Source organism: Mus caroli, unplaced genomic scaffold (assembly GCF_978045245.1).
Source record: "Mus caroli unplaced genomic scaffold, Mus_caroli_1 scaffold_6, whole genome shotgun sequence".
Lineage (NCBI taxonomy): Eukaryota > Metazoa > Chordata > Mammalia > Rodentia > Muridae > Mus > Mus caroli.
The window spans coordinates 45,729,206-45,741,896 of NW_028227261.1; the positions used below are offsets into that span (position 1 = coordinate 45,729,206).

Sequence of the window (12,691 nt, forward strand, 5' to 3'; positions counted from 1 at the left end):
TAATCAAACATGTAAAAAAAATAAATAAATAAACGGTAGTCTATTCATTATCAAAACATTTTATATAATACTAAAAACTTACTTATTCTTTCAAGATGTTACGAATTATTTTAAACAATATGGTCTTATATTTTTACACAGCAATTCAAGATTTAGCATGATCTAGTCTCTTAAAATTCAGTAGTTTTAAAAAAAGGAAGAAGTAAGTTTCATAAATTACAAAAGTTAATATGAAAACTATTCCACTATTTTAATGTTTCTAAGCATGGAAGTCCTGTCAAAGCATCTACTATTCCTCACCCCCTAAGGAGAGAATTACTGCCTTTGGATGGGTGGGGCCAAAAGCATTCTCAGACAGCACCTTTTCTCTCATAGGAGAAGCACTGTTTTAGAAACAGTGGCCCTCTTTGGTCACACTGAAGAAGATACAGACAGTATTAACAAACTCTTTCCAGATAGCCTGAGCTATCTGGACAGTGACAGTCTCAAACATCTTATGAATACTGCCCAAAGCTAGGATTGATCTGCTTAAGAAAAGTCTCTTGAAATTCCTGTTTAAAACAGAAGCATACATGTATAATAAAATACATGACACATTTGAAAGTGACCTTTCAAATAAAACAGAAACACACTCTACAATGAATGTTGTCAACAATTTCCGAATTAATATTTTGAATAATACTATAAAGCCATGAACTATTTTGTATAATAATAAATTCTTTATAAGTAGGGTCTTAGGCAGAATGTTTTAAGAATTATCAAGAGCTCCCACTTACAACATTTGTATTTCTAGGTCAAGTCATTTAGTGTATCTACTGTAATCATTGATTCTCCAGTTAATTAAAATTAAAAACCTAATAATGAAACATAAAGAGAGTTTCTACCAGAACAGATAAGCCCTCTTTAACAGGGTCAACATTAGCTATAATGAGCTACCTTTATTCCTTAGCTGTGAGACATAACTCACCTCTTGAACGGTACTGCTTCCTGAGAAGTTCAGGTTGTACTCCCGCTGGACCTCTCGGTGGGTGATGATCAGCATGAAGTTTTGATTTAATGATTCCTGCAGGGCACTGAAAGGGTTGAAAGAAAAACAAGGAACTAAGAGATGAACAAGTTCTAGCTTGCTTCACAGCTAGCTGCAAAAACCCCAGGAGTACCCTAACCTCCACACAGGCATGTCTGGGCCCAATGTTATCATCTTTTCAGCTCCTAAAGGCAAGAGAGCATGCTGAGAACAACCAAGGGGAGCTAACCTGTTAACTCCTTCTCTACCAAGGTGTTTTAAAACTTCTATTGTAAATTCTTCAAATGCATATACATTTTCTACAAACACTATTGTCTATTTACTTACTTCTCCAAGAAAATCAATTGTCTTCATTGTCAAATGATATTAAGTATCTATGAAAATATTTATTCAAATGTACTACTAAAAGACTAATAGGATTCTAACAAAACAGCTGTCTAGAAAAAATATAAAACTATGGTTTATACTTATAAATGCTGTATAAAAATAGGAATATGTTTTCAGTAAAAATTCAGAAGATACTGAAATTTACAGAATTGAAACTGCTACATAAAAATTCTTTCAATAGATTCTTTCACTTCAAATTCAGCAATATATAGATTTCAGAAACTGGGGAATTCAGAGCAACACTTTAAGGATCCTGTAGTAGAGTTCCCAAATGTTACAAAAATGTAACACACACAAAAAAATATGTAATCAGCCATATAAGTTAAGAAATATAAGTCATGATTCTTTTATGTCAATATTTAGAAGTATGATCTTCATCAAAAATTTAATAAAAACCTATTACTATTATGTTAAAATTATCTCCATTGCCTGTCTTAAGTATAATTTTGTCATTTCTTTAGCCTAGAAAATATTCTGAGTGTGCTACATAGCTCTGACCTACTTGGTTCTTCTTTTGCCAATCTGGAACACACACAAAAAAAGATTACAATTAGGCATTTAATCTGTCTAGCCTATTGTCTCACAAAGAGTTTAAAGGTTAGTAATAGCTAGAAAACACACACACAAAAAAAAACACTAATACATATCAGAAAGTATTACTAATGATTTTTAAAATATCCAACTAAAATACAAGTTTCTTATGGGAAAGACATTTGTTGTTTTATCTTAAGCACCTAAGCAAAATACCTGGAACACGCAGATATTCGCTTAGTAAGTAATAAATCGTGAATTATCTCTGTCTTTCACACAAAGGTTACCTTCTAGAAAATTATCATTCTGGTTCAAATATGTATTCATGTATGTATGTATGAATGAATGAATGAATGATTACTTAACTATTTACTTTCTTATTTATTTTTAAGGCAACATTAGGACAATGCCTTTCTAAAAAAATTCAATCTAAATAAAAATACACAGTTCTCAGAAAAAAAAAACATAGTCTAATTCGGAAACAAATAAGTCACTACCAATAGAACTGAAATAAAAACTCAAGAAAAACAGAGAAAGGTGTTTAACTCTGTCCTAGGTTATGGAATTTAAAAAAACTCCATGAAGGAAAAAGGTAATCTATAACCAGAGAAGACACACAAGTTGAAATTCAAAAGGATAAACAGAATCTTAGAATTGAACACTCAAAAGATATACTTGGGGTAAGGGGGTCAGGGGACAAAACTTTGACAGTTTGTTGTATACCAATCTATAGTCAAAACATTACTCTAGCTGCTAGAGAAAAAAAGAGGAATAAGAAAAACATACATGGTCCTTGTTTTCATGAAACTTGCATTTCTAGCCAATGGGAAAGATCAAGTAAATAAGCAATTTTGGAGAGTGCAATGTATTATGAAGCAAGTAAAATAGATTATAAAATAAAAGCTAACAGAGAATCTGGAAAATCTAGCAAAAAGAACAGTTGAGAAAGGCATCTCCAAGAAAAAAAGACCTATAACAGTTAGCATGTACAAAAGGGATCAACAAAGGTCTAATCATACAGGGTCTTGTTGCGACGGCAGGAAAACTACTGGGAAGTTTAAAGAGGAAAATACTAAGAATTAACTTCCATTTCCATCTATGTAAGATTTCTCTTTGTGCTCTACTTCTGAGAAAAGACTGGAGATGGGGGAGATAGAAGAATAGATTAATTCACAAAAGAAGTAAGAAAAAGGAGAAATACATGGTAAAAATATTTAATATAGAACATAAGTTAGAGGCAGAGATGGACAATTAACTGATAGAGGGCAAGAAAAAAAAAAAACAACCCCAAGATTCCCAGTCTGAGCAAACAAAAAGATAGAATCTTACTTAATGTAGATAACTGGGTAGGAAAACTGGAAGTTGAGGTTTTAGATATTTTAAGTTTGATTTCATATTAGAAACACACACAAAAAAAATTCAATATTACGGAATGTAAGCATCAAAGGCCAAGTAAACAGTGAACTCAGGAATTAAAAGGAAGATTAGGAACTTAGAGTCATCCTCAGTTGCAAGGCACATTTGAAGCTAACCTGGGCTTTCTCTCCTTACAAAACAAAACAAAACAAAAAACACACAAACAAACAAAGGCTAAAAGACAACAATAAGACAAAACAGCCAACTAAAAGATATAAGAGCATTAGAGTTAATAGCACGCAGGCCTATGGGAGGACAAAAACAGAAAGATCAAGCTGTAACCCTAGAACATTCTGACCACCTGAAACAAAGCAAAGGAGTCAGTTTGAACATTAAGGTGAAGTGGAAAATCAATAAAGTCCAGCTGAAACAACAAACTAGGGGGTTCTAGGAAGGAGAGAGGTCACCATGAGGGAATCTCCAGGAGGCAACTGATGGATCAGAAGCAGCTAGGATGAAACTAAGATGGCAGGCTATTCATGGTGTCCCTAGCAGTCCAATATTCTGGCAACAGAAGGAGGTACCAGGGACTCACACACTCACGTTTGGAACATATGCTCTAGGGCCTGAGTGCTGTGGATGCCCATTACCAGGTGTGTTCCATCCTCTGGTTTTCCCACTATAAGGAGCTTATCTCAGGTCATGTCTTTGCCCAAAACCAGCTGGTTATTTGAAGTATATGATCACGGCCAAGGTGGCTGAACTAAAAGGTCACATAGCCTGGGTTCTGAGTCTTACCATGAGTTCAGATGGAGCCACAGTAGCAGCAGCAGCAGCCGATGACACTCTGGCTGTGGCACTGCTTTGAGCTGGACTCTACCCTACAGCAGGAAGGAGCTAGGGGTGGGTAGTAAAAAGTAGCCTTATCCAAGGCAGGAGTTGAAAACAAACCCATTTCCCTTCTTGGTTTTTATTGTTTGTTTCTTTGTGTGTGTGTGTGTGTGTATGTGTGTTTGTTTATTTGTTTGTTTGTTTTTTCTAATAGTGTTATTTCTTCCAAAAAAGAAAGAGGGGAGGGGAGGGCAGGAATTGGGGGGGGGGCGACTAAAATAACTGTTTCAACTGGAAGAGTGGGTTCAGTCATGCCAAAGCTGAGAGTACACAAAGGCCATAAAAAGGGTCATGTGCTGGCAACATCAAAGGGCTAAGGATGAATATAATAAAGGAAAGAAATGTGTTAAATGCACAAGACTCCTCCCATGAGCCCAGGGCCAGAAGCAATGGAGAGAGACATTTCAATTCCTGAAGCCCTTACACTGAGAACAGGCACAGCCTCCCAAGAATGTTGCAGCCTGGGACAAATGCCCAGTGAACCCCTGGAGTGTGACCCTTCCAAGCAAGTCACTCTCCACACACACAGCAGGCTCCAGGAAATGCATCTCTCAAATCTGGGATTTCCCTTAATATAATCCTGAGACATGGTGTTAAAGCTTGGATCTTAGATATAAACACAAAGAGAACTGTATTGAAGGCTTGGTGTCCGGAAAGTGGCATTTTGGGGTAGTGGAAACTTTTGGGGGGTGGTGTCTATTTTCAGAAAGCAAGATATGGTCATATTGGAGGTCTGCCTTTGAAGGGGACATTGGGATCCTGGCTTCTCTTTCCATCCCTACCCACCCCCATACTACCTTGCCACAGGCCCAAAAGTCAAACTTGGAACTATGAATAAAACAAAACTGTCTTCCTCATTAAAAAAAAAAAAAAAAGGGAAGGCCTAAAATGGAAGACTACAAAAGCCTTTTTGGAAATTCTTAGATTTGTTTCTTAATAGTAGGCTAGTCTCACAGAACCAGCACCAGGTATCATACCATTTAGAAGAAAACTAAGTCAGTTCTGTAATATCTGGGTAGCAGCAGAGATGGAGCATATATGCACAGAGAGAGACATAGGCCTTAAACTGCTAGGGAATTAGGGAGCCAGCTCTGAACTTTTGCTCTACCAAGGTCAGTAGTTTGACTACTTCTTTCAGAAGTATATGATGAGTGCCTAAAATATATGAAGCCCCATCTTTAGACATGAGTACTCTGTAAATACTGTTTCCTCTTCTGGGGAGAAAAAAAGATATTCTCCCTTTATAGGACTACAATATTAAACTTTAAAAAGCCCAAGAGTGAATTATTATGGCATAAGTTATAAGGTAGCATATTCTAACACCTGAGAGATGCTTAGACTTTAAAATCTCACAGTGACAGTGCAACACAAACAAGAAGATCTGCAGTGCTTTTGTAGCAATTATTCTTCATGATTTATGAGTTGCATAGGAGAAAAACTTGTTGATGGGGTTGGGAAGACAGCCCAGTAAGTAAAGTCCTTTTCTCAGGATTAAGACCTAAGTTTATACCCTAAGAATCCAGGTAAATGGTAGACTGCACTAAAAATTCAGCACTGGAGGTGGAACAGGGATACAGACAGATACCTGAGCAGCCAACATATACCAAATAGCAAAATAGCAAGCTCCAGTTTCATGGTGAGAGACTACCTCAATAGATAGATAGATAGATAGATAGATAGATAGATAGATAGATAGATAGATAGATAGATAAAGGTGTTCATGCACAAGTGAAAATGCCTACAAAGGGCATGCACGTGCACAAGCATGCATGTACACACACACACACACACACACACACACACACACACACCCCTTTCTGATAACAGAACATACTTGTATATTAAACCTAACGTTACCCAGAATCAGTTTTAGTTTTGTTGTTTGTGGGGGAGGGCATTTCATAAATGTTCTTATTTCAGGTTGATATTCATGATCCAAGGTAAAATGATTTGTCTACTGATGGCAACATCCTCCATCTCAGACTCTAATCTGGCTCATTGCCTCATCACCAGCAATTAATATTAAAATGTATAAAGTATTAAGAACTTCATGTCAACTATATGAAATTATAATCACATCAATTTCACAAAGGAAACTGACACTACTTTTCTTGTTCAATGTCACATGAACAAAACTGAGGAATTTGTTTAGGACTAACTATAGAGATTATAGCCATGATTTGCCTGTTGGCATGAAATAAGTAAGATCCTATCTCTGCCTTTACTAAGTTTACTAAGAAACAGGCAGACAAACATATTTTTACATGTGATATTATGTGCTACAATTTTTAACATTGATTTTCCTATAGCATTAGCTACTATACACTTTTAAAATACATAATTTTACTAAAAATACTTTCCACAGAAACTTACATGAACAACATGTCTTGTTTTGTGAGGTTTTTAGTTGGTACTTTTGTTTTTAAACACAGGGTCAATGTTGCAAAGAATACATTGCATGGTTTTATTAATCTGAGAGGGTTAGCTGAACAATATGCTACTAACTGATAAATCTAACAAAATAATTTGGAGCCTCAGTCACTGCATCTAGGAGCAATTTTCTCCCTAATAGTGTCTTGTAACAGACAGGTGAGTCTGCCATGTTAGGTGCACCCACACTCTAGCAGTCTCTTCTGAGGCAAAGTGCTCCATACTATTTCAACTATGGACCTTTAAACTCTAAGGAAGATTGTCAAACAAAATGAACTTTTGACTATGAGACAGGTCTGCTGAGAGCACCCCCATTCCACTTTCAGGAAGGTGATGAGCTTTCAGGAGTACCTCCATGTGGAGTTGCTTCAAGTGTGGCAAGCTAACCACTCCAATAACCTAATTTTATAGGCAAACAGAATGCTGTCCAGAAAGGACAAATGCATGCAAGATAAGTGATTGCTAAGGACAAGAGAGAGTAAGCTAGTCCTTCATAATTCTTGCTTCACTTAAGTCTGTCAGATGTTCTGGGACAGAAAGCTAAAGATAGATGCTCCAACATTATAAGGAATTTTGGATACTGTTTAGGCTGTCAGATATATGACATTTTTATAGTTTTGGAAGCTGTGTCTTTGTGTTTCCTGCATGCTCAAGTAATATTTAATCCCTTCTCAAGTCTCTGACAGGGTTGAAGACTAAAAGTCATAGCCTCACAATTAAACTTAAGTTGTTTAGGACTGAAGATGTTCTAGATTTAAAACGATGGTTTTCAGGTGGTAATACAAGTTAAAATCAAACATGACTGAAGCACAAAATTGTTAACTCTTTAAGTTAGGATAGATGATAAAATCTGCATTGCCAAATATAATCGGATGTTATAAGAGTATATCATACCTTATGATTTGCATAACTGTTATAACTGTATTCAATTTATATCTGAGAGAAGAGCCCTTTAATGGACTAAAGGGGAGAACTGTTGAGGTTTTATCTTTTACTGTTTATTGTAATGCTAAATATGGACCCCCCAAGTCTGCATGTAGCCTCAGTGACCCTGCCCCAAGTTATTTCTGATTGGTGAATAAAGATGCCAACAACCAATACCTGGGCAGAAGACACACAGGTGGGGTTTAGGGTTCCCAGGCTTGGATTGGAGGATATGCAAGAGGGAGGAGAACCCACCATGGATTAGCTGAGCCATAAAAACCTGGCCCTGTTGGCTAGGCAAACTGAGTTATGAGCAGCCCAGATGAAACACAGTAAGTAGTAAGTAATAATTCAGGCTTATCAATAGGAAAGTAGATTCTAATAGTATGGAGGCTAGGTATCTGCCCAGCTCATGTATATAAAAGCTATGCGTGTCCTTCATCTGATAATTCAATGATCTAAGGCAGGGTAGAAACCTCAGGCTAACTGGAATTTAAATAATTTCTACAACAGTGAAAACTAATACAATGCTCTTAAGTATCAAGTTTTCTCTTCAATTTAAAAGAAAAAGGCAAAAGAGCAAAAAAAGCAAATAAGTAAAATTTATGTTTATTTTAAATATATGGTACTAAAAGTAACCATGCAAGAAAGCCCAAGAAGCGTCAACCCTACACAAAGAACTACAGGCAACTAAGGAATTCTGAGAACAGAAGAGAGCACACTAACTGCATATCTAATACCAAATGGTCAGCCCTGAAAACATACATAAATACGAACAACATTATGCAGACTAAGCAGGTTCTATTTAGTAATATTTATGTATTCACACATATGGGGAAGGAAGAGAGACTGAGCAGGTTTTATTTAGGAGTATTTACACCTATATATATATATGTAACAATAATAAAAAGGAGGCCGTGAAGTTAAAAGAGTGCAAAGAGGAGTATATGAGCATCTGGAGGGAGTTATGGTAAAGGGAAAATAATGTAATTTATATCATAATTTAAACTATAATTAATTTACAGAGGGAATATGTGTACCACACATCCATATCGAGACCACAGGACAATGTTAAGAAGTGAACTCTCTCCTCCCACTCTGTGGTCCAGGGAATCATACTTAGGTCCGCAGACTTGGTGTTAAGGGCTTGCTTACTAAGATGTCTTACCAGCCTTCAACTAGGCAAACTTTTCAAAAGCAGCACAAATGTGAGCTCAGTGAAAGAAATACTTTTACTTGAATATAACATATGTACTCTCTTTATGGTGTTTTTCCATTGTGATTTTTCTTGTGATCAGGATACTTAGAACAAAGACATGTTTTGGTTTCTACAAACAGAAAAGGGTAACTCAATTATTAGTGTTTGTTTTAGCTGATAGACTAAAATTCACATTTAAAATATAATCAAAATAATCAATATTTGTTTGAGGAAGTGATTGTTTGCAACAAATTAAAACAAAAGAAAGTAAAATTAAATGAGAGCTAACTACATTAAATGCCTAAGAGGCAAAGTAATAAACATTTTACTATATATATATATATATATATATATATATATATATTTAATCTATATTCAATCATAATCATTTTAATGCATTCATTAACTTCTTTTGAAGACCCAGCATCAGTACAATGTCTGGGTTTGACTGACCCCTCTGTCTTAGTTTATCTATAGCTGAGGTAAAAGGGACAAGTCACTGCACCCAACTACTTCTTTCATCTTAACACTATACGAAGAGAGTAATATTGTCTTCACTCAGTAGTAACAGTAATCGAAAGATCCTCTCAGCAAGTCCTTAATTCCAGAATCCCCTCTGAAAGTCTTCCATATGCAAAAGACTCAGTTATTCTAAATCATAGCCTGCCTGCCTGCCTATTCAGTATGAAAAGATCTAGAGAAAGCACTCATTGTTTTAAGTTATAAATCCACCAAAATCAAAGAAAGTAGAAAAGAGAAATTTACTCTTAAACTTCAGGACTAAATGTTCATGTCTTTCCCAAAATCCAGGTTGAATTTTTAACTCCTGGTATGATATACAGTATTTGAAGGTGGGTGCTTTGTGAAGTGATTATACTTAATATGAAGCTATGAGAGTCCCATTATCGAATTAGTATTCTCACAAGATAACCAAGAAAGTAGAGAACCTTATATCTTCATATCTAACATATGAAGATTTAGCAAGAAACTTGTCAAGGCAAGATAAAGGCCCTTACTAGGAAGTGAATCTGTTGCTTGGTACCTTGATCTTGAACTTCTTCCAACCTCTATAAGTATGAAAAATAAACGCTTATTGTTAAAGTTACCCACCTACCATATTTTGCTACAACAATCCAACTGACTATGTAAAGTGTTTTACAGTTTCTACATCAAGGAAAAGCCTGTCGTTAGTTTAATTTAGGTTTTTGAACCTGCTATTAGACTTTTAAGAATTGGGAAATTAGGGTATATAGATTAAATTTCCTTAATAAGGTTTAACCACATTATCAGTGCTTAAGTAATTTGGTAACTATCATTGTTCCAACTAAATGTGCACAGAAAAACTACAATATACTTTCAATCACTCTACACAGAAATAGGAGTTTGTTGCCATTGCTACTTAAAATACTGTATATCTAATGAAATGTATACATTGTCAGTAGTAAAACTATACTCCTTACATTACTCATGTATGTAATAAGGACGAGCATTGACACCAGCACAGACACCGGAAGTGTCATTTCATTGCTGTTCTGTACATTTCTTTCCTGAGCTGTATAGATAGAATAATAGATCCATTAATACCAGATTTTGCTGTTTATTTAGTCTAATAACTGAAGCCAGAATAGTAACTTATTTAAAATGCCAAAAATTTTTATAATAAAATGTTCATCATTTTAAAAAATGTAATTTGTATCTTTCTAAACATTAAGATTTTCCTTTTGTCTTTTTTAATATTTTGTGAACTATAATTAACTTTTTATCCTTTGAGATATATCAGATTTTGAATTAAAAAGCAAAACACATGTAATTTAAATTTCCATTCTAAACTTAAGAGTCACATGAGCTCTTGTCAACAAAAGACCAAATTTACTATAATTATGGATTATTTACACTAAAACAAAATAAGAAATCAATATGTAAATGTAATGTTTGTTGTAGCTAATGCAGCCAGCAATGACAGATTAGGTTCAAATAGCAATCAGTTTGAAAATCTGGCACATATGTAAATGAGCTAAGGCCTTGATGTTTACATATGATTGTATTTCATTGAGGATTTTAAAATTGTCTTGGGAACAGCATAAAAATAAAATGTTAATCTTTCCACTATAAATATGACTTGAGCTATTATCATAACCAAAACTAGGTTTTGCTTCTGTCCAGCTAAACTAACACGATACTAATAATTATGAGCCGAAGATTACATCATTCTTAATTAACACTCCGCTACAGTTGTTAACATCCTCCAAGACACCATGTTATCATCACCACAAGTTCTGTAACAATCTTAAAGCCATGTTTAACAAAGGTTGGCCTCTGAGTCTGCAGCTACTTTTAATTGCTTTCTTTGCTGACAATTAAATAGGTCTAGATAAACAAACATTTCATTTTACATAATTCCTAATAACATTTTTCAAGATAATTTCAAATTCCAGGTGGCCTTATGCCTATAATTACAGTTATCAATACAGTGATATATTGTATTCAACAAAATGACTTAACCAAAGTATGTAAGATTAATCAAAACATGGTAATTAGTGGCGATACTGATATATTGTGATCTACACAAGTGGGAAATAGTAAATGTATATAACGTAATTCCATTTGTTGAGGGAAAATATAAAGAAATAACCCTATTTGCAATGTATTAAACTTCTTGCTTCACGAATTAGTGAGCAACTTTCTGACTGTCCATTAAATAAGTTCCCATCATAGGGAATACCTGCAGCTCTTTTTCGAAGTGTGATGCTAACAAGCAAATCTCAGTAGTCACCAACCTATCAATAGGCAGTAAACTGTATAAATGGATTTGGAGCATCACTCCAATTAGATGTGCTGTGACTGCCATTGATGTTTTAATTGGGGACAGGTTTCTTTTTTATCCAGAATATCACCTTCTTTAAAATGAGCCACTTTTAAAGAACTCCTTATTAAAAACATTTACTAACTTAATATTTTAAAATCCTAATTTTAAAAGTCTAATAACAATGTTAATTAGAATTAAATTTATGAGAGCAAACGTATAGGAATGTGGTCAAATATTGCCCTTGATTCTTTTAATAAAACTGGCATTTTGGTTTGTTTTCTTAAGTATCTCATGTGTGTTTGATTGAGTTACTCAAATCTGCTACAGCTTACATAATCAGTAAATAAATTTGATATACAAATATTACTTATCTATTTTTCTTGCTAACTTTGCTGATTTGAACACACAAGTCCACAATTGTTTTGTACATATTACTGACAAATTGTTCCTTGATGATATTTGCCTTAAAATGAAGCTAAAATATTATTAACATTATTATACTACATTCTTTTCAGTAAGATTATCCTAGAGTACTTAGGCCTTACTTCTTCCTCCTTTGTTTTTCCTTTTTTTCTTTTTTCTGCTAATACCTTAAAGGAATTTTTGAAGATCGAAATTTAAAATGTCTGTCTTAGCCCTAACTGACCTCAAATGAACTACACTGCTTCAAACTCTGCTTCTAAAATTGGGACTAAGGAGACTATGAGCATACTCTACCAGACAAGACTGAGGGCAACTGCTTCTAATAAAATAATTTCATACCATCATATTCATAGATATTGTTCATGTACTTGAGTTGTTTCTCCACTGAATGTTGTTTGTTCCACTGCTGTTTTCCTATACTTCTTTTTAAACTCCTACCTATTGATATATCAACTAAGTCTTTTTCTAGATGAACTCAGGTTAGTGTCTATCAATGTTAGTTGTGATATGGATACCTAGGCTTATGATTTTAAGTATGGACTAAAAGTAACCAGAATGTTTACAACTTTCCAAACATGTCATATCTCTGTCCTCACCTCACTTTTCACTAAACTTCATCAGTGCAAAATGTAGGTAAAAATATCTACTTATGACTTACTGTAAGGATTTAAGGAAAATACTATGTGCAAAGGGCTTGGCAGAAATGATAATTTTATGT

The 12,691-nt window shown here is 34.6% G+C and overlaps 1 protein-coding gene across 1 annotated transcript in view; it reads right to left on the minus strand.

Annotated features, from left to right (window-relative positions):
• The window catches only part of Faf1 (Fas associated factor 1), a 298,892-nt gene that overhangs the window by 209,386 nt on the left and 76,815 nt on the right, over positions 1–12,691 (minus strand). The window contains exon 7 of the mRNA XM_021160394.2: positions 968–1,073. Coding sequence (XP_021016053.1) covers positions 968–1,073 — 106 coding nt within the window. The remainder of the gene's footprint in view (positions 1–967; positions 1,074–12,691) is intronic.